This window comes from Pogoniulus pusillus, chromosome 2 (assembly GCF_015220805.1).
Source record: "Pogoniulus pusillus isolate bPogPus1 chromosome 2, bPogPus1.pri, whole genome shotgun sequence".
Classification (NCBI taxonomy): Eukaryota; Metazoa; Chordata; class Aves; order Piciformes; family Lybiidae; genus Pogoniulus; species Pogoniulus pusillus.
The window spans coordinates 42,951,687-42,979,338 of NC_087265.1; the positions used below are offsets into that span (position 1 = coordinate 42,951,687).

General features: G+C 37.5%; 1 protein-coding gene across 5 annotated transcripts; it reads right to left on the reverse strand.

Annotated features, from left to right (window-relative positions):
- Window positions 1-359: 359 nt before the first annotated feature.
- Window positions 360-27,652, reverse strand: DYNC1I2 (dynein cytoplasmic 1 intermediate chain 2). 5 transcript variants are annotated; one of them, XM_064162880.1, is made up of 17 exons: window positions 27,510-27,652; window positions 25,655-25,770; window positions 23,653-23,767; window positions 19,931-20,075; window positions 15,604-15,663; window positions 14,268-14,383; window positions 8,251-8,340; window positions 7,835-7,997; window positions 7,643-7,742; window positions 6,896-7,021; window positions 5,827-5,973; window positions 5,386-5,499; window positions 4,808-4,941; window positions 3,703-3,847; window positions 2,820-2,960; window positions 1,750-1,875; window positions 360-1,080 (listed from the first exon to the last, which is right to left on the reverse strand). In XM_064162880.1, exons 2-17 carry the CDS (start codon window positions 25,760-25,762, stop codon window positions 967-969), a joined length of 1,944 nt encoding a protein of 647 aa, XP_064018950.1. In that variant the 5' UTR covers window positions 25,763-25,770; window positions 27,510-27,652; the 3' UTR covers window positions 360-966. The 5 variants fall into 5 exon arrangements, with proteins under 5 accessions (XP_064018950.1, XP_064018964.1, XP_064018956.1 ...); XM_064162894.1 differs by having other exon boundaries at window positions 19,931-20,021; window positions 27,510-27,650; XM_064162886.1 differs by lacking the exon at window positions 27,510-27,652 and adding an exon at window positions 27,268-27,450.

Consider the following 27,652-nt stretch of genomic DNA (forward strand, 5'->3'; position numbering starts at 1 on the left):
CTCAAAAAAAAAAAAAAGATAAATTCCAACAGCTGTTCAAGTTTAAGAGGTTTTGTTTCACTAAAAATGCTAAAAAGCAATGAAAACATCTTTAACTTAACTACAGACTCGGCAGCAATTTTCTGCATTAAAAGAATGCAAATCGTCACACTATAGAAATTAAGTCAGGTTCTGTATCATATGTAAAAGAAAACCGTTGACAACAGTAACCTTCATTTTAGATGATTGCCGTGGCAGGAAGTGGAGGTTGTGGACACAGAAAACAGCTCTGTGTTGTTGGCAATACAAAGAGAGCAGCAGCTCTCAGGAACTTTAAACTCCAACTACTGAAGGGACACAGACCCGAGGGTCAGGGCAGCTGACATGTCCTCATACAATATTTATTTGTCAATCAATCTCACCTTTTAATGTACCGATTCAAACAAAAGAACTTGGTATTAAATATGTATTTCGTTAATTCAGGTCCAATTATCAAGTAAGTTTGTAACTACAGACTTAATCTTTGTTCACATATATTACCCACTACCAGAGCCTGCAGCTTATCTATATATAAACAATGAAACATGGAACACATGCATGCAGATCCATGGGCAATTTGCAAAGTTCAACTTAAAGAATGTTTCAGAGCTTTACTACCCTAATGTGATATAGAAAGTTTAGAAACAGAACCTTTAAGTTTTTCAGACAGATACTGTTACAAAGGGGAAATTTCAGAAGCCTAATAGCAAATTTACACCAGGTTAGTGTTTCAGCAAGTTCTTTGCAGTTAACTGTATTAAAAGTTACACAAAACCAGGACTATGCTTGTAAAAAGTGAATTTCAACGATCCTTATACTCCTTCCAAGTCCATACTTGAATTCATATATTCCTCCCTTAAGCTATTATTTGAACTGACACATGCTTATACTTTAAAGATTTGTATCAGATCATTCCCAAGTCTACCACTGCTGCCTATTTTTAAAGCTCTAGGTGGGTATGCGGGTTGCAGCCTCCTCTTCTGCGTCAGCTCTGTTCGCATTTATTTCTGCCAGCGTTCGACCAAACCGAGTCCACTCATCGCTGCGAGGAACGGCAATTTGCTGTTGACAAAGACAGCGTTACTGAAACCGACTGACAAACAGGAACTCAGCTCCTTTGGAGCAGCAAAGAGCTTCAGTAATGTTACAACAGAAAAGCTTACGTTGATGTAGCCTAACTTTAAAAAATAGCCTGCACGTCAAAAGCTCCAACTATGAAAAGAAGCAGAACTGAGAATTCTGTATGGATGTGATGACACTATTACAAGCTGGCATGATAGGTCTCTACCTGAGAGACTGCCTCCAAAGAGGAATACTAATGCCATATCCTCATCCATTCAATTAGTTACCTACTAATGCAGTACACATCCTTGCAATAACAACAGCTTCCCTGTAAGAAGGAAGTAAAGACTGATACACTGCAATTTTTTTTTGTTTGGTATTTCTCATGCTATGGTCAGAAATTCACCTGCCACAGTTCAGAAGAATATAAAATCTCTGCAAACAAAACCAGTGATTCTTCCACCTTATTTGACCAGCCTTACAATAAAACTTTTACGTTTTCTAGCGTGCTGACAGCCAAGCAAAATTATACCACAATACCTGAAAGAGAGGCAACAAGGAAACATCAAGTTGAAAGTGAAAATTCTAAAAGCAAGATTCTAAGAGCAAAAAGTCAAGCCAAACTTGAGTGTTTTGTCATGTACTTAGCCCAACACATGGTATACGTACCTCTCCCACGTCATATATAACTATCTGTCCCTCTGAATCACCAACAGCAATCTCTCTCCCAGAATGTGTCCATCTCACACGGTTCAGAGCAGGATTGCCCTCCACAGTGATGCTCGCAGTTGGTACCTATATCCATTTAAAACACACTGCTAAAAATATTTGAGGACTCCAGAAGCTGCAGATCACAGAACACATTTAGTCTGTCAGTGTTGTAGCAAAAGAAGCACCCAACATTAACTGATGCAGTCTCCAAGTGGCTTTAAGCTTGTGACAGTGACATGCCACCAGTGATAGGACCAAAACATCTGTCCCTTGGCTGAAGGACAAACATCAAGAAGCACATCTACACTCCTGTCATAAGGCAGGACACAGACATGCATTCAGTCATACAGCAAGGAAGAGCCCTGAGCTCTCAAGAAAGATTGTGACAAAGGGCAGGGATGAAATCAGCTGCTTTGGCAGGTCAAATCTTGTCCAAAGGCTAGGTCCAGGTAATTACTATTTGAAGCCCTAGGCTGACATATGGTCCCACTCACCTGCTCTTATTTCTATGTGCAATCTTAAGAAGGCAAGGTTTAAAGTATTGAGTATGTGTGAAGTTTTTCCTCTCACCTGCCTCCAACATTTAAACCTTGGAAACAATACTAAAGTTTACAACTTAACCAGAAACGCAGCTGAGCTTAGAAACAAATTACAATCTCACTGCAGTATCACTGTGGCAATACTAACATGGCACAGGGAACAAGGGTGGCAGATGGGCAACACGCTTGTTCACAGCTAAGCTGTAGGCTGCCAAGGCCATACTTGGGGGATGCCTGTAATCACTTTCACAGCATGGATCAGCATTACACTGAAGCTACTGGAACTACAGAGTATTTAATGACAATAAACACCACCAAACAAACAAGGGAAAAAAACCACCACAAATAAACCCCAGAAAAAAAAAATCATAAACAACCAACCTAAAACCAACCCCAACCCCCAAGTGCTGTGGTAAATTTCTCATATTTTTTTGCAAAGCATACCAACACTTTTCCAGCTACACCTGGCTGTTAGCCTGACAGCCTCACCTCAGTATCATTGTTGAGGTTCCACAGGTCAAGCCTGCCCATCCCATCCACACAGGCAAACAAGGCAGGGTGAGTTGGAGACCACATCACATCATAAACATAATCTGAGTTGTCTTCAAAGGAGTAGAGAGGTTTGTTATTCTGAAAAACACAAACATAAAGCAATGTCTAAACCCTGCACTTCAAATCATAAAGCTAATAGCAAAGCAAAATACAGAAGGTAACAGCATTGTCAGCAGTAAATAAAACATGATTTTTTTACAAGTCAAAATATAAGCTGCTGTAGAATGAAGCCAAAAATTCATGTTATTATTAAAGGGATGCTTTCTGAAGCATGCAGCTTTTTATTGACTGCTGTTATAAAACAAGTTATGAAGCAAGCCAATATTGTAAGAGGTTGTAAACTTAATGCATTAAGATCTTATATATTGAGCCAATGATAATTCAGTGATAACAGTTAAGACTATTTGTGGGATTCCAACTCTACTTCCTCTGCTTTGCATTCCTCAAACCATCAAACTAACAGAGAAAGAGGCAATTCTGGCAATGAGAATGACAGACACTACAACTGTAAGAAAAACATTTGCCTTTTGCTACTTTTACAACATGGTTTACATTCTTACACTGTGATCCTTGTTGATAAGAAAGGGGAAAGGAATGGACTGGAAGGATACAAACGATGTACCATCCGAAAGCAAAGCTTTAGGTTGTTAACTGTAGTCTTGATCATCAGCTCTCATTTTTGCAGGACTGCTGCTCGGAACCTGGAGAGCTTCACACGATTCGACCTTGGTTTACTCCAGTTTCTTAAGTAGCTTACAATATAGCACCACCTTGTGTTAAGGACTGCAAAGACAAACACTGAACTATCTGTTTAAGTTACCTTAGTAGTCCAAAGCTTTACTGTCCAGTCAAACGAAGAGGTGACAAAAAGATGTGAGAAGTCGACAGGTCCAACTGCAGCATGGCAGTTGATACCTGTGATTGGTCCCTGATGTCCTTCAAACATCTCACTGATTCCAGCTTTGCTGTTTCATAATATATACACAAGGTTAATTTATTTGGAAACCATACAGCTTCAGACACACATACCACTGAAATGCAATTTAAATATAGCCACAGGAAGCTTTGTATGCATGTCACCCCACTGGAAAAGGCTTTGTCATTTCAGGATCACAGCAAACTAGGCTTGAATATGGACCTGAACATCTATATTCTGCTAACCTTAGGTGCCAAAATACATTACATGGAGAAGAGACTCATTCAGCAGGTACCAGTCCACACATTTAACCACATTGTTCTCCAATCAATAGCCAAGACTTCCATTCATACAAAGAAGAAAATCCAATCCTCAGGAACTGACTTAAGAGAAGCTGCACATACTTTATGGTCAGAGTTCAGACATAAACAGGTAACTATATTTTCCTAATAGCCTTCTATCAGAAGACATGTAAAAGGAGGACAGCACACATGGGAAGGATGTTACACAGAAGTGATACAAATTTGGATATTTTAGAACCAAAAATCTGTGCAGCAAGGCTGATGTGTATTTGTGAAGAAACCTGGATGCTCAATTATATTTAAGAAAGCTCTTGATAAGATACAGTCAGATGATTTCAAAATGCACTGGACAGCAGGAGAAAAGCAGCCAAGTCAACATTTGTGTGTGATGTTACTGTACAATTACCTACAGAATCCTTAGGAAGTTTGGAATGTTCTGCTACAATTCAAATGAATAAAAACACACTGACCTATATTACCCTCATAAACACAAACAGCTCTTAGTCACTGAAGGCAGCACAGTATGCCAAGTTCTGCTTTTGAGTTCTGCTTAATGAAGCTCTCATTCAGAAAAAGCATGCACTGGAATTCAGCTATTTTAAACTCTTTCAGATAGGTGCTATAAATAATTTTAGGCATGTGAAGCATGCAGGGACTCATCCTTTCACTATTTTAATTTCCTTTCAGTAACTGAAGCTTGTACTCACCTGCCATGACGGCATGCAGTGTACACTGAGCCTTCTTCACTGCCAACAACAAAGTTGTTCACATCTCCAATAGGGAAGGACATGCAGGTAACAGCCACGGCCTTGGACTGTTTGTGAACCAGCTCCATGCTATCCTGTAGTGAAAATATCAGTAACCTACTTAGAAAAAAACAACCCTGAAACAGTAACACCTACAAAGTCATTCAGATTTCTCAGTAGGATGCTTTCTTTTCTGTTGTGGGAGTTTTTATTTGCTTGCTTAGTATTTTATTATGAAATTGGTTTTTTTTAGGTTTTTTTTTTTTTTTTTGGTTGTGGTTTGCTTGCTTTAAATGTTTGAGGTTTCTTTATTATTTTATTTTATTTGTACAAAACTGGGCAGGAATGAGAAAATTATTTCTTGTTATAATTGTATTCACCACTAACACAAACACAACAAAAAACCCAACAGAGAATATTTGATTCCACAGGTGGGGACCTTAAGTATAATTCTGTGTGTTGGGAATAAGTTTATCAATGCTTTTAAGATTCATAGCAGTTTTTACAACAGATACTATGTATATCCAGAGTCATCTTACCTGTGGTTGGGAAAGCATGTCCAGACTCCAAGAGCATATTTTCCCATCAGTTGAGATACTAATCAAATTATGAGCATTCTGGGTCCCAACAACGTTTACACAGTACACTGGGTGCTAAGAAATGCAAAATACTATCAGAAAAAGGAATTTCCAAGTAACAACCAATTCTGGTACAGTAAATATACAGTATAATATATAACTTCACCATTTAACAAAGAGTTAAAGATTGATCCCAGTAGGGTAGAAATATTCCCCTATGAAGCTGACAGTTGTTTTTCTGCCACTTTGCTTATATGAATAGCCTGGTTCTCCAGTGACAGCACTGGCCACATATGGACATAAACATTTAAGAATTACCAGTCTAAGTGCACTGGCCAGAGTTTCCTAGAGGTTAAACACATCTCAATAAGGAAAAGACCCTGAAGAGATTTCGACTCCTACCGTGTGAGCAGCAGCTGAAAGCGGAGTTCTCTGCACCGGGGTTCTCTTATTGCTGCGATTATCCCATAGCACTATTTGGCCTGAGTATGTGCCACCAACCACCAGATTGGGATGAAATTTTGCAAATGTAGCTGACATCACTGCTGACTGAAAGGAAAACACAAAAACTAAACCAATAAAATACACAAAAAACCTATCATTCAGTGACACTACGTAAAAAAAGAAAGAAAATGGGACCAAACATCAGAGTAACTTCTTTACCTAGATTTACTGCATACACTATTTCACTGCCCAATTACTTAAGGACTGACAAACCCTTTGTGAGGCCCCAACTACTGTAGTTCTAATCTGTATTCATAAAATCAGATTTTCTACTATCTTCTTTTGTGTATATGTGTGTAACTGCTGGCATAGTTTGTTAGCAAGGGAAGGAACAAGACTTTAATAACATTTTGCCACATTCTGTGGTCATTTTCTTAGAGAATGTACACATCTGTTTCAATACAATGAAGTTACTTTTGCAACCTGGGCTTTGACAGTAATCTGAGAACACAATTTTGATTCAGCTATGTAATTTTTAAGAATTATGGCAATTTGAAAATGATGCAGCTGTACCAGGCATGACATAATGGAAGACATTTGCATGTTTTTATCTTTCAGAAAACTAGCAAACCTCCATCTGTCTTTTTCTTGACACATATGTTTCTAGTTTTCATCTCTGCTCCATCTCCTCAGGCCATCTTCATTTTATTCAGTGAACTAAGCTCTTAAAGTACATAATCCCAGTCAAACCCTTCACATACAAACCCTCTTTGTGGTTCAACCATTGCACAAGATTTCTTGGTTTCTAAATAAATTAAGGAATTGAACACTCAAACAAGCTTGAATTCTGAATGATGTCAGAAATTCTGAAACATAATGGTTCTGAACTAAAATCTCTATCAACATCTGTCTGCACATACATGTGGTTGAAGCAAACGCCAGGCCAATGAAATCATTATGTTGACAAGCACAAGGAAGGTACTTGTCCAAGTTCATCAGCTAAAATCTTACATCATCAGCATCGTACCTGGCAGTGAAACACATACTCTGGAGTAGTTTTCTTGTACTTCATATTCCATACAAGGGCCACTCCATCAGGCTCGTGAGGTGCATCCTCATTGTTGTTATAAGAGGCTACAAGCAATTCTGGGTACTGTACAACAAGTGAGAAAGACTCAGAGTGAGCAATTTGATTAGCTAATGGTCCAAACAATCCTAGAATTCTTTTCTTTTGCCAAAAACAGGCTCAAAAAAAACCCAAACAAAACCCCACAAGGTAAAAACCTAAATCACAGAATCAACCAGGTTGGAAGAGACCTCCAAGATCATCCAGTCCAACCTAGCACCCAGCCCTAGCTAATCAACTAGACCATGGCACTGAGGCACTAAATGTGCCTTATGTTATAACAAAAGAGAAGTTATTCATTAAAACTGTAATGGTTTCAAAACTTAGCTTATAGCATACATGTGCATTAACATACACACTGAAGCCTTCCCTTCCATCAGAACTTGTTTTTAAATGCAAACCCCAGTGAGCTCCTTTAGTGAGCTTTAACCTCTACAAAGCAGTCCATAAAACCAGAAACAAATATGTCAAAGACTTTCTTCATGACACAAACCTTGTGCTGCTTTTCACAAGAGATAAACATCTGTTTACATCTTGCAAACCATGGAGCACATAAGAAACACATTTAGAACCCCAGCCTGTATGATAGAAGAGTCAAGACAGAAGAATTTACACAGAAAACTGCTTAAAGAAAGCATTGTTTTTTACCTGAGATGACCAGTCCAAACAACTGACGACACGATGCTTTGACCAACGTTCATCAAAAAACTGCCTATTTAAGGACAGTTTTGCTCCTGCTTGAATCTCTCTACAAAGGTAATTAGTAGATATTAACCTCAGGTCACTTTTTCAATTATAAATATTGCACATTCACAGTAAAGCATTCAACGTTCACGTTACCCTTCTTTGTCTTCTAAGTCTCTTCCACTGTAGTCAAAAAAAATGTTGATTTGTTCAGAAAGGGCTCTTTCAACAATCCTTGTGGAGTGGTCAAAGAAACTTAAAAATTCTTCAGAATGCAAAATCTGCTGTTTTTCCTCTTCTGTAAGTTCATGTGGGGCAGCTGGAAAACAATTAGATGTACATTGTCTGGACTGCATACTTTCACTAGATTCTTTCAAGGAAGAAAAGCAGAGTATTTATCACGGTGGTGGAAAACCTGTTTCCTAACATCTACAGACTTTAAATACATTTTCACATCTCATTTTGTTGGATGATTGTTAATGTGGAAATTGAACTTAATGGAAAGAAAAAATTAAAAATGTAGTGATGCCTTTCTTTAGGGCACACTCAGAATGTTTTAAGGAGAACTGTACCTTCTTCTTCCTCCTCTTTTTTTAATGTTTTTTCTTCCTCAGGTTCAACTAACGGTTTTGGTGCAACCACATCATCTTCATCTTCTTCATCTAAAGAGAAACATCATGGTAAGGCTGTCAATTATTTCTAAAGAGGGAAAGTAACATTCCCGATGAATCTCAAGTAACTGGTATCATTTACCTTAAAATTGTTGTATTTGTAAAATGTGGTCCCCACAATAACATTTATCTCACACCAAAAGATCGCTGGAACACTGTCTACACCTGGATTTTAGTTGCTCTGACTTAGGTAGTTGTATAAACCGAAGTTAAGACACAAGAAATTGCAAAGAATCCAAAGTGGAAAAAAATCTCCATTACAAGCATTTATGATTCCACACAAAACTATGTGGTGGATGCATGTTCTGTGTAACGTACTGACACATTAATGCTGCAGAATAAAGAAAAGTCAAATGTCTAAAATAGTCTACAGAGCAGCTGCTTACTTGTGATCTGAAACCATCAGAGTCTAATGGGTCTTCACATGGCATGAAGATGGCTTACATTAGCTTTCAGGTTGCTATTCCAAGAGGCAAATTTTGCTAAAGATAATAGCAGGGAGATTACATTTTTTTCTGACATTCTAAATGCAAGTCTCATTATCTGTATCATGTTTGGCAATGAGAACTTTACAGCAAAATGTGTTTTCCCTAATTGCAACGAATAAGATAAAATGTTAATGTTCAGGAACACTGACAAGTTTTACAGCACTTTCTGCATTTCTACACTTTATTCTTTGAATACTGTAAACCAGAAAATAACTTTAAATTACTTGATGTTGTGGAATATGCATTTCCCAGCTTTTCTTCATTCACTTTCTAGCATAAGCTTTTGAAAAGACTATTTATATTGGTTAAACAGCTATGTCATCTCTTTATAAGGGAATGGCAGCAGGAAATCTGCTGCATGCTTCATCACAAGTAATGAGACAGTATTCAACAGGGACTAGGCTCGTTTGTTGCAGCCATCTCCCTGACCCACGTTCAAAGTTAGATAACAGAAAAAGAAGTAAAACACCCCATAAAACAAAACACCACACACACAAAAAAAAGAAGAGTAGTCAAGGGATGGGAACCAGCTGCCAAGCCATGGTCCCAGCAGCCTGGCCAGCTGACTAGATAGCAACAACCAGATGGTACTGCTAGGATTGTCTCTCTGCTATGAGGTGGCAATGGGATGGCACAACATTTTTCTGCCTGACTGCTTCCAATCATGTCTTTACCCAATGGCAAGCCTGCGCAATTACCAGCACTCCAGGAGGTCTACAGACAAGCCTTTACCCTGCAAACAAAATACAGCTTGTAGGCCATACCAGCTGCCAAACCACACACATAGTGATAGGTTTAAAGAGGTCTGAAAATCTTTCTAACTCCATAGTATAGGCAATAAAAATATAACTGTACCTGCAGGAAAGAAAGCTTTAAATGACACTGTATAATGCACACAATAATACAAACTCCAACTTAATCAAAATGATAATGACGTATGCCAATCCTACATTACTTGAAATTGAGCGATTTTTACGTTCTGACAAGTTTACAGAACTAGGATAAATGGCATGAATGATTTCAATATATGCTCATACTTTTGAACCAAATGGTGAAGGTTAAAATCTTTCCTTTCAAGGGCCTCAATCAGCCGCAAAGGAAAACAGTAATCACTGTCTTTTCAGCCAGCCCAACCGCATTTGTCAGCCCTTTCTCCGTCAATGCAGCCAGAGCAATCAACCTGCCAAACATTCAGAATGGAAAAACAATCTGAAAATACAGGGTATAATGCACCTGCCAGTGAAAATGGCCATTTCAAGAAAAGCTAGTGATCTCAGTGACCCTGCTGAGGAGGCGGTGGTGCAAAGGGGAAAGAACGCGTAAAAGAATTCTTAGTGATCTCCACTCTCTTGCACATTGACACTTCCTTACAAAGCATGCCAATTACAGCTTTTGTGCTACTTAAAAAAAAATGAAAGCTTTTTTGGGCAAAATAATCACAGAGAGAAACAGAAAGACACTGCTCCTTTTAGATGGGCTCACACAGCTACAGCAGGCTCGTAATCTGGAGACTGGGCTGCTCGTAGCAAATCTAACAAATAGATTTCTTTAATCTCTATAGGTGTGCATAGTAATTAAAAAAGTGTAATCTATGAGTTAACACACATGATTTTCAGAACAAACAACACAGGACCCCATATTTGCATTACAGCCACTTGGAGAAAAATCCCTTTCCTGTTCACCCTGCCAATCAATCTTGCAGATTTAAATGATGCCTTCGAATTTAGATATCTGGGTTTGGGTCACTGTGGATACATTATTCTAGCTTTGAAAGTCCCAAATTAGAAATTTCAGCCCAACCTCCCATTAGTCATACTACACTGATTCTAAGTACCATTTTCAGTGACAGGAGTCAAATTCTTGTCAAATGCAGACGGTCAACCCCTTAGTGCTAAGTGACCTTCTAATCTACATATTTTATTCAAAAGATCATATAGTTGATTGCTCCTGCCTTTTAATGTTTGAAACATAAATGGCATATATTATACAGAGATCTGGATTCCTTCATAGTACTTCCACTGCATACAGCCAGCTGATATGACTGCATTTAAATGCAGGATACAGCACTTATTTTAATATTCTCTAAGTATCAGACTTGAAATTGAACATGTCATCTCACTGTGATTTATCTGTAACTACATAAATCTAAAACCTTCTCTCTGAAGAAAATAGTCATAGTCAAACTTTCTCACTGAAGGGTCTATAAGAAAAAAAAGACACCAACCAACATAACAGCCCACCACAACACAAAAAAACATTGACAAGTTCCTGTCCTCATTATCCAAAACTAGGATGCTTTCTGATCTGAAATTAGGATGCTTTCTTTCAGAAGTTTACAATCAAAAAAAGACAGCATGAACCTGTTGGGCAGCAAAAAAGACAAGAAATGTTTGGTTTAATTACTTCTCTTGTCTCTCCTTTATCTTGAAGTTATTAAATAACAGGCCAAGTGCTGGTATTTCCAAGTAATTGGCATGACAGTAAATATAACCCAGACAACACTGACAGATTGGACATATTATTTCTGAAAAAGTTCCACATTTAATAAGTGGAGAACCCATGATACAAGTACCATATTTATTGCAGGGCAGCAATACAAATTTGGAAATCTTAAAAGCACAGCCTGACTTCTCCTTCCTTATTCGTTACTGGCTGTACCTATTGGCATTTATGCCACTTTAATTGCCAATATACCAAATATAATTTCACATTTAAAGAAGGCTGTTAAGACTTAGAAGAGCATCATGATATCAGGAAACAGGACTCTATGCCACACCAACACTTATATCCCACAAGGGATTATCTCCATGTTACTTCTAACAGGTGATCAGGGCATCTAAGGTTACAAATTGAGCTGCAATGATTGCCTAGAAAGAGCAGCTACTTCAGAGACAAAATTGTTGTCAATGATTGCTAAAAATAACTGGCTTAATGAACCACTGAATATTTACTTCGAGTTAACATCAAAATTGTGTTGTATTTTGGCAAGAGAGAAAGGAAAGTGGTGGTGTAAATTAGGCTGCACCTAGCAGTGAAGTTCCAGTTGTCTGAGTAATCTGTTGCTGCAGAGTAAGTTAATCAAAGTTAAATCATCTGTGAAATGGGTGGCTTTTGTTAAGCTGAATGTCTTTGTATCATGTTTTCCCATCTATATTTCACTGGACATTGAAGGCATGTACAGAACAACACATGAATATACATGGGGCCATACTTTCCTTTTAAAATACCAGAAAATGCTACATTCATTGTAACAGCACCCATGAAGCCAATCCTACACACCAAACTCTTACTACATTTTAAAAACAGTTTTTCCCTTTCAGTTGTGACTTTAATATTCTATGTCTTGGAGACTTTACTAGATGCAAATTCCTCAAAAAGTAGAGTTAAAGCAATAGTAAATACTGCCTGCAGTTAGTTGTGACTGCACACATACAATGACGTAGCGCAGCGCTAAGAAACAGGTAATCTGATAGCTCAGAAAAAGCCTTAATTTTGACAGCTGAGCAGAATCATAATCCTCTACATGCCTACCTTTCTTTGGATTAGCTACTTCAAGCACCCATAATACATATTTAATGGGCTTACTGGTGACTAATTTATTTCTGTGTGCATTTGAACATGTTAGCCAAATCACAAAGGAAGAGCTCAAACAGTAAAGTATAAATAACAGAAAAGCTTTAGCAGCAACGGTAACAGTACTCTGCATGGTGGCCAACATGGAGCCTGCAGAACATTAAGACATATACCAGAGCTCACATGTGAATTGCACCTCTGTTGCTGAAACTGCTTCTGCTGCCTGCTGGAAAGAAATGTGTGCGAGGAGAACACAATTTCAAATCTGTTCTCGGAGAGTAGATCCAAAAATCTGCTGCCTGAACAAACACGTCAAATAGAGGCTGAACAGCCCCTAATAACCATTGACCATGATAACTAAGACAACATGTCCACAGAAACTGGACAATGAGGGAAACAGGCAGCAGTGCTATACATAGCATCATGGGAAGCAGCAAATGGATTTAGAGAGCAGGAAAGGAGATGGCAGAAAAGGGATGCTGGGGAACAGAGCAGCCTAAACAAAGGATGCACATGTTATAACGGTGGCAAAAGTTACCCAGGGGTAGTAATGGTACAGAGACTTAGACACTTTGGCTTATTTGTTACAGGATAAGAGAGAACAACAACAAGTATAGCAAAACACTTCAAGCCCACATAGATGTATTTGGTCCCTAAACAAAAGATAGCCATCACTACTCTATCAGAATGACACAACACCTGAAAAACAGAACAGGATGTGCCAAGAGAAGGGAGAGAAAAAAAAAAACCAGGAAAAAGGAGAGGGATGTGTCTTTGCTGTATTCCTCAGACTAGAACAATGAACAGCTGCTACAGAAATAGTATGGTAAGTATTGCTGCAATTTACTTAATTTCTTTTCCCTTCTCCCCTCCCCCACCTCCTTCACTTAAATTCATTCATAGTGTCATTTGAATCTAGTTAAACTTGCCAAAGTGACTCCAAGACACACTCCAGACAAGAATGGCATATTGATGTAGACTAGAGCAACAACAGTAATTCTGTGTCACTTGTATTACACTTTACACTCTGCATCATCTGTATTACACTTTCAGGTAAATTATGCAGTTTCTGGGAACATCAGCATAAGATTTCAGTTGAGCATTGTCTTCAGGTCTTAAAAAGTGCTTTTATCTCCTTGCATAAACACGCAAAAACTCACATACTAAAAAAAAACAAGGCAGGAAAATGCAAAATTACAAATGTAGAGTTATGCCCTAAAATTGCTATCAAAGACACATACTCAACATCAGTTACACTGAACAACTATGAAACTTTGCTGTGGAATTACATACCAGCTAGGGCATGATTAGCATTTTCACTTGTAGCTAAATTAAAGTGTTTCAATATTGAAAAGCAAACTGTTTGTTTGTTTAAGTTCTTTTTCTGCAATGCCATTGAAACGTGACTGAAAGAAGGCATATTTTCAGCTGCTGAGAACAGAAACTGTATGGGTTAATAATTAAATTAGTTACTACTTTTATATCTCAATCTACAGGTACAAGAATTCAAATGCTTACAAGTTGGAGGTTTAATTGCCAAGTTTGTGATGAGGGTACACAGCCTTTGAGTAAGTTGTGTGTGCATTCTTAAATGTCATAAATGTGAGATGTATCCCACTTTCATTTATTAGTTGTCAGCTCATTCAGCTAATTAACATTTGATCTGAATAAGAAAATGCCATGTATTAGTAACAACTCTAATGGTAAACTAGATGCAGAATGACAGTAACGTAACTCTGAAGCCAGGCCTACATGAATTTAGGTAGATTGCAAATATGCTGGTTCTAAATTGAGTCAGTCATTGTTATTATAATGGAAAAAAAGAAAGAAAAACATAGTAACAAATTAACCATTCACCTTCCTTTGGCTGAGTCATAACAGGTGTTTGTGTCTCCTTTGTGTACGTAACGATTTCCCGAGGAGGAAAGTCAACTTGTGTAATTTTGGCCATTCCAAGTTTAACAGGTCCACGTCTACATAAAATTAATAGAGAAATCAGAAAAAAAAAAAGATTTAACTTCATGAATTAATTCACATTTTGCCTATAATAATACTCCAGTTGTCATGTCACAGCACTGCTTAGTCAAGTTTAAATCCAGTGGAAATTTATCTCTGAAGGTAACACATGGCCGTGACTAATATTTTATTATTATTGTTAAAGATCAGTTGCTATTTGTACATCTTTTTGTTGCAAATGTCTAAATATATATAAGGATTATGGGATATGGCTTAAGTATTGCTCTTTGTGTTTGAGCAGGGTACTGCTACGTAAAACATATCCCTGTTTTCAGTGCAACAGATCTGCTCACGAGTCGTGTTTATACAGTAATGTGTCTAGGATTTTAAAGCTTAAAAACTAAATTAGTTATTCTGAAGAAAAAAAGAACTTCCAGTCCCTTTACCTCTGCTGACCTTTTTTATCTACGTTTAAGACACTATTTAGAACGTAGAACTGCAAGCCTAATCTGAAACTCACACACTGCTAAGTGATTTAGTCATAAACATTACTCCACAACATGATGCTGAAAGCCTGAGCTTCCTGACTTTAGCTTAGAAAAGATGCTGTAAACAGATACAGATAGCAGCAAACTACAAACACATAATATACTTCCAAAAACCATATAACATTCAGACATTGGTACCTTCTATAAAAGCTAATTTCAGCATCTATTGTAATAATACTGCAATGATCCAAACCCAATTTGCTTGTATCAAACTCAGTTTCTTATTATCCACCCCTCTCCTAAGTAAGGAAAAAAAAGGCAAAAGAAAGAATATCCCCATTGGAAAGGTTTTGGTGGGCAGAATCATAAATCTAATAGCATGATATGGGTTTTAGTAAGTGCTTTTAATGTGCTGCAGCTTTTATAAACATATTTATGAGAAAAGATTAGAGTACTTCTGATTTTTAAGTACAGTTAAAGCCTTTTGGCTTAGAGAAACATTTTTACAAGTTTACATTCTGCCAACAAAACACTCCAAGAAAAGCATAAGTAAGTTTTGTTATTAGAAATATGCACCTTATGTATGTTAAATAATATCAATTCCCCTTTGCAAGAAAACTGCACTAAGCCTAGGGATAGTGAATTTCTGTTACTTACTGAACAGTTTACCAACTTGAAGTCTTAAAGAAAAAATAAACTCTTATTATCCATAAGTACACGAAAGGGAATATAAGAAATCTATGCAATACCCCAGATCGGAATCAGAGTGGAGCTGAAGAACTGATGGATCAGTATCCCAATGCAGCGTCCTGATACCCCAGGTTGAACAATCATGCAGCATTAGCAAAAAAGGCCAGAGATTAGTGAAGCAAATACACTCTATGAAATGCTAGAGTTACAGTAAGCTTATAGTCATTTCATCATTCACGGGAAACAAAGCAATGTAACATCAGTTAAGGGAAACGCAGCAAATATTCAGTACAGTAATAAATGCAGTAAATACAAAAGTTAAAAAGCAAACACAGAATTCAGAGCTTATTAGAAAAGAATGGAATTATTTTAAAGGCTGAAAGTTAAAGGTCTGCAAATAAACATAGCTTTTATGAGAGCCAAATAAAATTATTTAATGCTGACAGGAACAATCAAAAACTTCAAATTACTTTCAAAGATCTGCTCAGATTTGTTTGTGTCATATGAAGACAGATTTGTTAATGAAATGCAATCTTGCCCAGAGCAGTAAATATGTGTAGGAAACTGTCATATTGGCAAAGGAAATGAGTCAACACATACGCCTTTTGGTAGAGGGGCAAAACTGCATTTCCACTGGGATGAAGAAGTACTAGAGTTTCCAAGATGTGACATTGAAGTAATTAGGGGTTAAGCACTGCCTTGGGCTTGTAAGTGTCATCTGATTTAGAGCCTACTCTATTGAAGATATTTAAATCTCTTAGAAATAGTGGGCTTTAGATTAATAACACATTTCAAAGTCATATGGAATAATGACAGAACAGATCCATTTCAAGCCACTTTTGTATGAGAAGAAATATGAAGGGATAGTTAAATCTAAGTTAGGCTTAGTATCTTCTTGACAACTTTTCACTTAGCCTACTGCCTGCTATCAGGCTTAGGCAGAATTTTAAAACAAGTTTGCAAAAGAGATTAAGAGATGAACATGGAATTTTTTTCCCCCCTGATGTTCTTCAGTGCTCTTACTCTTTTAAATCACGTTTTATTAACAGGAGAAGTGGTAGCATTTTACCATGATAAAACATAATTTTCCTTTTCAGTTCTATACAACATTCTTACAAAACAGGTGCAGAATTCCTGAAGTTGCAATGCCATAAAACTTGCAAACACAGGTATGCCATGCACTACAATTAAATTACAGTTCGATTATGAATTATAAAGCCACTGTCTTCATATTTATCAAAGGATGCTTCACAGCTGCCACTGCATCCACAGCAGTACCTTAACAACTACATTTGTGAAACCTTTCTTATTTCTGTGCATTAGAAAATACACCAATATGTCAGAAAGTTAAGGAATAAGTATACTCATAGCAATTAAGTCTCTGCTATTTTTCTTGGAGTTTAATTTGGTGCCTGAGACTTTAAGCTGGATACTGCTCATATGTTGTTCAATCGTACATTAAAAGAAGACCAAAACAAAACCATATCACCACCACAACTGCAACCTTCATGGTGCTTCTGCAAAGGACTACTTATCTAGAGATTCAAATGCTGCAATACTTGTCAAACATTTTCTCAACTTTTTCAAGCCCACCTGCAAGGAACTTAGGGAAAGGACCAGAAATTTAAAAGAAAGATTCAAACTTCTGTGCCTACTTAAGACCCAGCCCTTATTGAAGTTGCTCTCCTGCTGTCAAAATACTGTTTTAACTTTCAACAGTTGCTTCAGTGGTAGCAAGGATGATCGGACTCTGAAAACAGTTTAGGTCAACAAGCAGTGCAGATACAGTTAAGTTTTTGTTAGAGATATCATTTTAAAATAAAAGGTTAACATTCTGAGATAAAATTAACATATGTGTGTCAGAATGATGTAAAATACTGTTCCATCTGCTTGTCAGGTGTTTCCTATGCCCCAAGTTAAATGAATTTATGTAAGTTTCGGTGAACAAAAATTCCTATTTTTTCACATATGCCCAAATTTCTTTGTACTCTGGCATTTTTCTAACACTCCCTAGATCTCTAAAAAGTGTTTGCTGCATTTAAACCAATCATATGAAGCTTACCTAGAAGCAGCCCAACTGAATTCATTTCCAAACAATAAGTTTTGTATAAATTTTGAATTGTCATCTTAACTGACAAAATGAGGGAAAGAACTGTACCAAACTGGGAAGAAAAATTCTTTCCTAATTAAAATACAGCAAGATGGAAGTAATAGCAGGAACACACTCTGAACACTGCCCTGCTGATTATTAAGTAAAGTTACTGTCAAGATTCATCACAAAGGAAAAAAAACTAAACAGAGGAGATCATCTGTGATCTTTGTAAAGTAGAGCTGCAGCATGGCCAGAGAACAAACAGCCACAGACCAATAACATGAAAGCATTTGTTTTAAGATTATCAAGCTCAGTGGTATGAGTTGGGCTTTCTAATGCACTTCATATTGCTATGAAAGTCATCTGTGAAATGCCAGGTATAATGCTAGGGAATCACAGAGTTCAACCTTCTCCACGAACTTACAGGGTGCAGTGTATGTCTGTGTACATTCAGAATGCTGTACAAACTTGTGCTAACACACTAGGATACAGCCATTTGTTTGCTGGAGGAGGGGAAGGGTGTTAGCTAGTAATCAGAGATACTTACATGGGAATTCAAACAGTGACTCTATACAGTCTTCAACTTAGCTGTAAATTCCTAACTCCATGCCTTCAGAACCATATTTTTTTTTTTGTGCCTCCACATCTTGGAAATTGTTGGGAGTCAGATTTATCTTTAAAGTTTGCAAATGCACGAAACTATAGAGGCTTAGGAGTTTTCTTAAGGCTTCAGAAGAAAATCTGTGCATACAACATTATGTTACTATGTGTGGGGAACACGGAATGGAGAGCACAGCACACCTGAGTTGAAGAGAAATTCAGTACACAACATGGTACTCAACTAGAGATACACAGCCTACACATTTTTTCATACTGAATTTAAATTGTGAATGAATGGAAAGGATTTTTTTTAAACTTAATCCTTGTTTTTTTCCTTCTGGAAAAGAAGGAAGTGAATTAAAATCCACTTAAATAACACAAAATGACATTTTGAGAAGTAATAATCACAGATTTCAAATTTTTTTTTTTTAGAAAACTTTGTTTACTCAGCTAAGGAGCAATTATATTCATTCTTTATGAAGATGACAGGTGAACTTCAATTGCATAGTGAATACTCTATGAACAAGGTCCTATCTAGGCACTGTCAGAGAGGAAAAAGCAACAAAACAAATCAGTTTGAGCTCCTATCTGCTGCCTGATATATTTTGTTTTAACTTAATGGTTAAAATGCTTAGAAATAGGTACCTTGTAACTTACATTTGTTCAAGTCATTAGAACCTTAAGTATTTTCAGATTAAGATTGTATGTAGTTGTGTAGGTAGCACATACATAACTAAACATGTAGTTATGCATGCATGCTCCACACACACCAGATGTTACTGCAGTCTTTTCAAGATGTTTCAAAGTTGTACATTCACTGTCTCCAGAACTACTTGTGTAAGTACAAAAGTTAACTGATCATAACTGCTTTAACTAAACTTCATCCATAATGCATATTCCATAGATTTGAATACATTAATTTGATGAGAAAAGTTACCAAAACCAATTAGGCAAACACTGCTCTTACTCATAGACTGTGCATGGGAAACAGTAGAAACATCCTTTGGAAGCAGCATTACCCATCTTACCATCTTGATTTCCTATTTTAACAGAAATAATTATCTGACTTTCTTTACAGCAGCATTTCTCAAACTGTCACACACACAAAAAAAGGTCAAACCAATCAATGGGGTGAGCACTAGAACCAACCAAAACCATGTGGCTGTACTAACACAGTGCTACCTTTTGGCCAAATAAGAGAGTGGTACATTCATGTTACAAGGATGACTGCAAACTGAAGTAACAAGAAAAACTGTTCCAAGTAAAAGGAAGAAAGACAAAAAAGAAAAAAAAAAACAAACTAAAATCAGATGCAAGGCCAAGTTTGTAGACAGTGCCTTATTAGAGCAACCAGAATAGAGGGAAAGAGGAAAGAGCCTATCTTCTGCACACAACCTTCATTAGAAAGAGCTGTGAAGAGCACAGAAGTTTGATTTCTCCAGTTTTGAGACATTCTTGCTTACAAGAATGTTACCACAAGATATCCAGACTCATTTTACTTTAAACATACAAGTTTAAATAGCAGTTTCAGATTACAAAGTGTAGTTACCCTGCAAATTTTTCAGTACTTTTGTAATAGTCACTGTTCACAGATTCAATAATAATACTGCACACATCATTACATTATAATCAAGTAATAAACTTCAGAATATAAGCATTAAACAAGGGAGGATATGGCAAGGGAAGTGACATACCTAGATCCAACAGCGCCATCTCCAGAGTCCTGACTTCCAGCCTCACTTGGTGTACTCACAGATTTGGAAGACGGAGAGGTAGGAGGAGGGACTAAATAGTGAAACAGACAGGTATCCGCTGTTACTATTCGCAGAGGTTGCACAGCTTAGGATGTTTTCAAATTAATTCAACATGAAGCATAGAAAAAAAAAAGTGATGGCAAACAAAAAATACATGGATGAAAATGAACAGTAGAAAGAGAGGGGAAAAGACAGTGTTAACAATCATGCTGGACTTTCATGCAGTTGTTTTGGCATTTATGCATCTGGGGCATACAAAAAGATATGGAGGGAAAGAGACACTTAAAAGAAAATGAATTGAAAACACATTTTCAAACTGAAGCTCTGACAAATGATGGCATTAATTTGCAAAGGATAACTTCCACTAAATCATGTTGCTTAAATATAAAAGGAAGACAGTTGTTAACATAGTTTTGACATAAATTCAGTGCATAATTTCTAAGAAAAACTAAACTAAAATACATAATCACTGAAGTGTGGACCAGAAAACGTGGCTTTGTCATACACCATACTGTTATTTTTGTTCTAGGTTGTATCTAATCAACATAAATCATGTTTATTGCTAGGAAGTTTCCAGTGTTGGCTTTGGGGGGATCTTTGCATTTTCTTTATTTACATTTTACAAAGACATGTGCTGTTCTATAGAAACCTTTTCTTGAAAGCCATTTTTAGGTGCAGATGAAAATTGCATTTACTGTTTAAAAAGCAACATGTTTTTTGGAACTGACACATAGCAGTGAATGGTATCATGCAATCTGATACAAATACAAAGCTATTTTGGTTTTTCTTTCAACTTCCCTGTTTAGAAATAGTGAAACTTGTTATTTAATTGAACAGGTTTATGCTTAAGAAGCAGAATGTGTGTTGAAGACTCTTATAGGCAATATGCAAAACACAAATAGAGTGAATGTATATTCACTCCTTAGCAACCCCAAAGAATAGCTTTTAATCAACTGAACACAAGTTATGCACATAAATTGGTATCCAGTCTGCCAAGAGTCATGCAAAGGATAATTTTGAATTTAGATCTGCAGCATTTGTAGAGAATTTCCTGAGATCACAAGTGCACTGTGAATTCTGAAGAATGCTTCTAACCTACCCAAAATAGAGACATGGCTCTGGCCAACAAAAATTCTACTCTAAATTTACAGATTGTAGTAAATAATTCAATTAATTTAAAACTCATTCTTACAGAAGAGGCTTCTACACAGGTCTAGAGTTATATTTCATAAATTCACACCTAAACACATTTACATGTTGTACACACATAAGTGTGAGTGTACATATGAATGTGGATATATATTCAACTCATCATTGCTATCTACTGAATATATATCATTGCCACCTACTGAATATTTTGATGTCACCCTTTCTTAACTGAAGACATAACACTAGAAACATATCTTGGTTGCCACTAGACAAGTCAGTCAGCTCTATCTAGCAGTTAAGCAAGGCCAGAGGAAGCAGGAGCCTGGTTTTGATGCCACAGTGCCCTCTTGTGGGACAAACTGTTTTGAAGAAAGTCTTCCCCTAAGGGACGTGAAACCCATTTTAAAGGCCAACAGTCTTACTGAAAGTCCAGGTAAAATTTCACCTACACAGGATGAAACTATACTACCTTCTTGAAAGTTACTGGGACTCACTAACTTCTGGCTTCTTATATAACGACTAGTGCAATTGGTTGCATCTAAACATGTCCCATGTGGTGATGTCTGTTAATTGTCCCCAAAATGCTTTGGAAGGACATAAATAGGGAGTAAGTGGACAGTTACAGGTCACTGCATTACTCAGCAGACTTGGACTGGAATTTGGGTGTATCTTAGTTGCAAGAGCCATAACTTTATAGCTCCTCAAAGGCTTGGTCAACAGAGCAGAAAGTAACAGAGGAATGGCACAGCATCATAAGCAGTGCTGGTGGCGTGGCATGACATAATATATTCAGGAGAAAGAAATTTTTACTTGAATCTCATGTAATAGACCCATTTAGGCCAGAAAAGACCTTGTGAGATATATTCTGATTTATCTGATCTGGGTTGGACTAGATGATCTTTCAAGGTCCCTTCCAGTCCCTGACGTTCTGTGACCATACTAGACACCAAAAACATTGTTGGAGTCCCTTCTCCCATAAGAATTACCTCTCTCCAGCAGTTAACAGGGTGGGAATTGCCTTATGAATTTTTAATACAATTGTCTACAGAGAAAATTGTCCACCTACACCAACAAAGTGCACCCAAGCTATCTGTACACCAAGCTGTTAAGCTGTGAGTTAGCTTCAGTTCAAGTGTTTGATCACTGTACTATCATACTTTGCAAGTATCTAGTCAGCAGACCAAGCCTGTGCCTCAAGCACACTCCTGTGAGGTAGTAAATAGGTCATTTTAGCTTGATTTAGGTACCAGATCAGGTCCAGATATTTCGAAATGAAATGGAACAAATTGCATGTGATTGCAGTGATTAAGTAGATATTTAATGGAATCAAACACAACACTGCTAGGAGTATGCCATGGTCTTACACAACAGGACCTTAAAGAACTTTTTTCACAAACTAAGTCTGTGCAATGACTTGCTCTGAGGACTTTTATTTGAAACAATAAAAACTACATGTATTAGTGCAAGTCTTATCAGCTGCCTTAGCAGAGCCTCAAAGGAAACTGTTACTAGTCCGATGAACAAAATCTCAAGTAGGTAAGAACTAATTACTTAATTGTTCACTGTGCACTAGTACTAACACTGTCCAAATACAATCTCTAAACTGTGAGAACAGTTCAAACTACTCAAAGTGACTGCTGAGGCTACTGGGAACAGGAACAGGCATAACAGTGTTCCTCCCACATTCATTTCTGAACACTTGAGGACTATGCAAAAGCAATTACGAAGACATAGTCACAGATATACTATATCCATAACAATTTTATTTGCAAATTCCATTGAAATAGACACCCACCATTGAGCAAAACTGAAAAATAACTTTGAAATCCCTTAGATTTTAGATCTAGAGACAAAAAGTAGAGTTGAATTATCATAGAATGGTTTAAGTTGGAAAGGACCTTGAAGGTCATCCAGCTCTAGCCCTCTGCCATGGGCAGGGACACCTCCCACCAGCCCAGGTTTTTGGTTTTCATCTTCCAGACAGATAAGACTATATAAGAGCAAAAAACAAGAACCAATATGCTAACCCATACAAGAGTGGCACAGATATGAATCATCATCCTTGACAGTTAAGTTTTTTACTTGGCCTTGGTATTACTGCATCAAAGTCAGTCAGGTATTTGACATACAAGTCAAGAAAACAAGTCAACTCTGCGCAAAATCATCAGAACTATTGTCAGTGTGAAAAAAAGACAGGAAAAATAAAATAGAAGAATAATGTGAAAGAAAAATAGGAAATTAAAAAAAAACCCAGCCCCTAGACAACAAATATATAACTAAGTGACTCCAAACAGTACATAAAAATGAACACGTACACCCCTGAAAATAAAAGCCAAGAACTTTCATTCTAGTTACATAAATACCACAATTCTAACAAAACCAAAACACACACAAACCCAAACTCTCTACCACAAAACAAACAAAAGACCATAAACAAACAAACAAACCACAGCCCAAAAAAACCTAACACCAAAAAAGCCCAAAAGCCCCCAAACTAATATTAACATTCCTACCAACAGGAGACTCAGGAGTCAGCCCCATACTCTGAAGCAATGCTTCAGCCTCTCTCCTCTTCTTTTCAAGATCGGATTCATCTTGTACAGGAAGTACTTCTTTCTTCTGATCAGTCTAAAAATAAATTATTACATTATAGCACTTAACAGGTATTAAAACCAGTTTCATTTATTTTGAGATCTCATGGCTTCTACTGAAACCTACCACCATGCAGATTAGATATTTGCTTCTAGTGATTCTGATGGTATCTATAGATAGCAGATAGGAACCACAAAAATTTGGCACTATCTTTAAAAGACATATGTAACATGCAAAAAGGGTCATCTTATTTGCCAAATCTTTCTTTGCACTTGTCTTTGCACTAATGCTAAGCAGTATCTAAAAAAAAAGTATTAGGTGCCTTCATATTTTGAAGACAGTTAGATTGTTCCAACTTTAAAACAACTCTAAGAAATGACAGTAACAGACATCCCTCTTTGGTCAAAAAAATTAAGACACTTGGCTAGACTGAGCATGTGCTAACAAGTAGCAATGAAGAAAACATGCAAGATGTGAAAGTGGTGATTGTCCATGTGTGCATTTTCAGCCATTTCTTAAAAGAAAAATATATCAACAAGGTGTTTAGTGAGAAGGGTTTCACAAAAACAAACAAATGAACAAGACAAAAAGGAAGGAAAAAAAAATTGCAGTAACTTGAGGTTTACAGCACTTTTGAGTTACTATCTTCCAGATTTCCCATCTCCACATCCAGTAATCACACAATCTCTACTGTGAAAGATGCTGAACATGCCATTATCTTTCCACTCATTTAACTGCTCATTCAAATACAGAAATTTAATTAATAGCTTAAGGTGTTCACAACTTAGTTATTGGCAAGTGAATATTGTTGTAAATACAAAAATTCATTCTACAAATACACCAGATACAGGTCTTTAATAGAAGCAGCAAAATCTAGACAAAGATATTCTATCTCTATGCCATGTTTCACTACTGCACAGTATGTTTCTCATCTTTAGCACAGTTCTTTTTTTTTAAAGGAACTCCCAGATTTTAGAGCAAGTTCTCAACTGACAAGCTGAGAATCACACGTGGGATCTCAGATGTAGGGAATGCATTATTATAAGATCATCAGAATACAATTTGAGGTGTTTCACTCTTTGCCCAAATCATGTAGAGACATTCAAGGTCAGACTTGATGGGGCTTCTGAGCAGTCTAGTCTAGTTAAAGATGCCCCTGCTTACTGCAGGGGTGTTGGACTAGATGAGCTTTGAAGGTCTTGGAATTCCAACACAATTCTGTGTAGCTGGCAGCTGCTCAGTCTCCAGCCGCAAGCTAATTTAGACCAAGATCATAACCAAAATACAGAAAAAAGTCTTGAAAATGTAGCCCAAACCACAAACATATTGCAGCAAAAGTTCCATTTGTGAATTACGATAATTCTCCTGAATTCAGATTATAAATCACCAACTGTAACATACTTCAGCAGAAGACTGCTAACAAGGCAAGTGTAATACACAAGCAACATATACAGCCCAAGTGTGGCTCTGATTTTAAAACTCAGGCTAAAGATCAGTCAAGGATCACATTATTTCTACAGTAATAATACTGCCAGTCAGACAATCCAAATGGACACCCTGAGAAACGCACTTCAGAAATTAATACCCCAAGTATTGCAACTCGTTAAACAGAGGTTCTGTGCAATACTTCACAGTGGTTTGATTAATGACAGTCTGTGCACACAGGTACTTTTAAGAATCTAAACTATGCATGTATAGGACTAAAACCCAGTATTAAAATCTAACTTACCACAGGGATAATTCTAAGTAAACAGCAGACATTTGCTCTTATCAGAAAATGAAAGTGCTGTATTAGCATCAGCAAGCCACCATTAAACAGACACTCACTGAATAGCATGCAGCAAAATGACTAAGCGTGCCCTTACATCTTGGACAAGTTACATATGCAAACAGTCACATTTCAAAAAGAAAATGGTATCTTACCTCTTTTTTCTTTCTTTCTTCCTCCTTTCTTTTCTTCTCCTCTCTGATTTGAGCTAATCGTTGCTTCTTGCGCTCCAATTCTGCCTTCAGTTCACTTTTGTCAGACATGGCTGAAACTGATCAACAGAAGCACCGTTTGTTACTAGCTTTTGTTTTCATTTTAGGGGGGGGTTCTGCTTGGCTACTTTTGGGAAAATATTTTGGTGGTGATTTTTTAAAGACAGCAGCTCTCCTTTAAACTATCATTAAAGGAACTGCACTAACTTACTTAAACAAGACCGTGTAAAGTCTTAAAACAACAATAGTTAAACAAAAACAACCCAACACATTTCCATATTTTCCACCCTTCTTTCACTTAACACATTCTAGATTCTAAAAGAGAGAACTAGGATATGATGACAGCATCCATTCTTTCCTAAGGTATTTCTATTGTTGTTTGAAGGAACTGGTTTGAAAACTTGGTGCCATGGTCTAGCCTTGGGCACTGTGGTAAAGGGTTGGACTTGATGATCTGTGAGGTCTCTTCCAACCTTGGTGATACTGTGATACTGTGAAAGAACTATCAGACAGTTCAGGTGGGGCTGTCTGGTCTTGACATAGGATTCTGCAAAGATAACGAGTCAAGAATAAGACTGAAAACAGCAAGCAGGGTACCAACATGGCATCTATCTTTTATTTCTCACTTCAACAATTTAAGTACTGGCATGCTACAACTTAGCAGTATGCAATCCATATGTCCTTCGTATAGAGTTGTAGGACTCAAAATACAGACCAAAAGATGCAGTAGGATTACTACAGATTACAAGGCAAAGTCAGTTTGATAGCAAAAAAGAAAAGTTTGAATATATGCATTTTACATTTTTTCTCCATTTTTTGGGGTACATTGCCAAGAAATCAGTGTATCTTTTAAAAAAATTAGAAAAAAGAGAAACTACAAAAATTCTTACTATAGAAGTAACTCGGTTAAAACCAGACAAGATCTGCAGTAAACAAAAGGTGAGAGAAAAATAACACCTCAGAAATTAACAAAGAGTTAGAACACAGGTATGAAAATAAACCTGTCAATGGATGAGTAAAAAGCTTTTTTTTTTTTCTGGTTTTAAGCAAGCCCAAATAATAAAGAAACTGCTGAAGTGGTTCTACAACAGATAAGGGGTCCATAAATGTTGTCATGCTAAGCCTGATAATAAAAATACCAGATTAATCATTAGTAATAATTATCCAACAACTCAAAATTAAGACTATGTCAGTGTTTACATAGCCCGTCTAAGCACTGAAAAGGATGCAGAATGATGCAACCCTCACATGCCTGCCTTACTATGTAGGGTAGTATGGACTAATATGCATCTATTTTGTTAAGTGTTAACAAACAAAATGGAAAGTCATTTTCAAATGACATTCCCGTGTCACCGCCACACCATGGATTTCCGCTCCCATCAATTTTTCCAGTACCGAGGTAGGGAAGCAAGCTGTGCAAACCAGGCCGCCTCCCAAAACAGGAGAGCTCACCCCAACTTAAGATGACAAGGGTACTAACCAGGTGCGCCAGCAGCCGTCTCCCCACCCAAATCCCGCCCAGGACGTATGGGACAGGAAGCCTAGCAAGACCTTACCACAGTCCGAAGCCCGGGAGAGGACAATGTTACCAAAACCCTCCAAAGGTTCGCCCGCATACCCCCACACTTATTGAGGGCGAATTCCCGGCGCGGGCCGCCTCCTGGCCCCACCCTGTTACCGCGCCCCTCACTCGACAGGGCTAGGCCAAAAACAGAGTCCCCACTATTAGGCGGCTGGGTCAAGAAGGGAGGGGCAGCAGCGGTAAACACAGCTCAGTCACCGCGGGACTCTCGCACACCTTGCAGCGGGACCTCCTTCAGGCTCCAGCCGTATCTCGCCCACCGCACCCGCTCTGCTTCCGCCGCTCCACAAAGGCGCCGCCAGCTGACAGGCAGCAGCCTACGGCAGCCGCCGAGGAGCAAACCACCTACGAAAGCGTTG

What these genes read in the sequence shown, in the direction of transcription:
- DYNC1I2 (XM_064162880.1), bottom strand. Translation starts at nt 25,762, where the DNA reads ATGTCTGACAAAAGTGAACTGAAGGCAGAATTGGAGCGCAAGAAGCAA. An exon ending in AAGAAAGAAAGAAAAAAGAG is followed by an intron (nt 23,768 to 25,654) that starts GTAAGATACCAT and finishes ATTTATTTTTAG; the next exon opens with ACTGATCAGAAGAAAGAAGT. An exon ending in GACTTAGAAGACAAAGAAGG is followed by an intron (nt 7,743 to 7,834) that starts GTAACGTGAACG and finishes TTACCTTTGTAG; the next exon opens with AGAGATTCAAGCAGGAGCAA.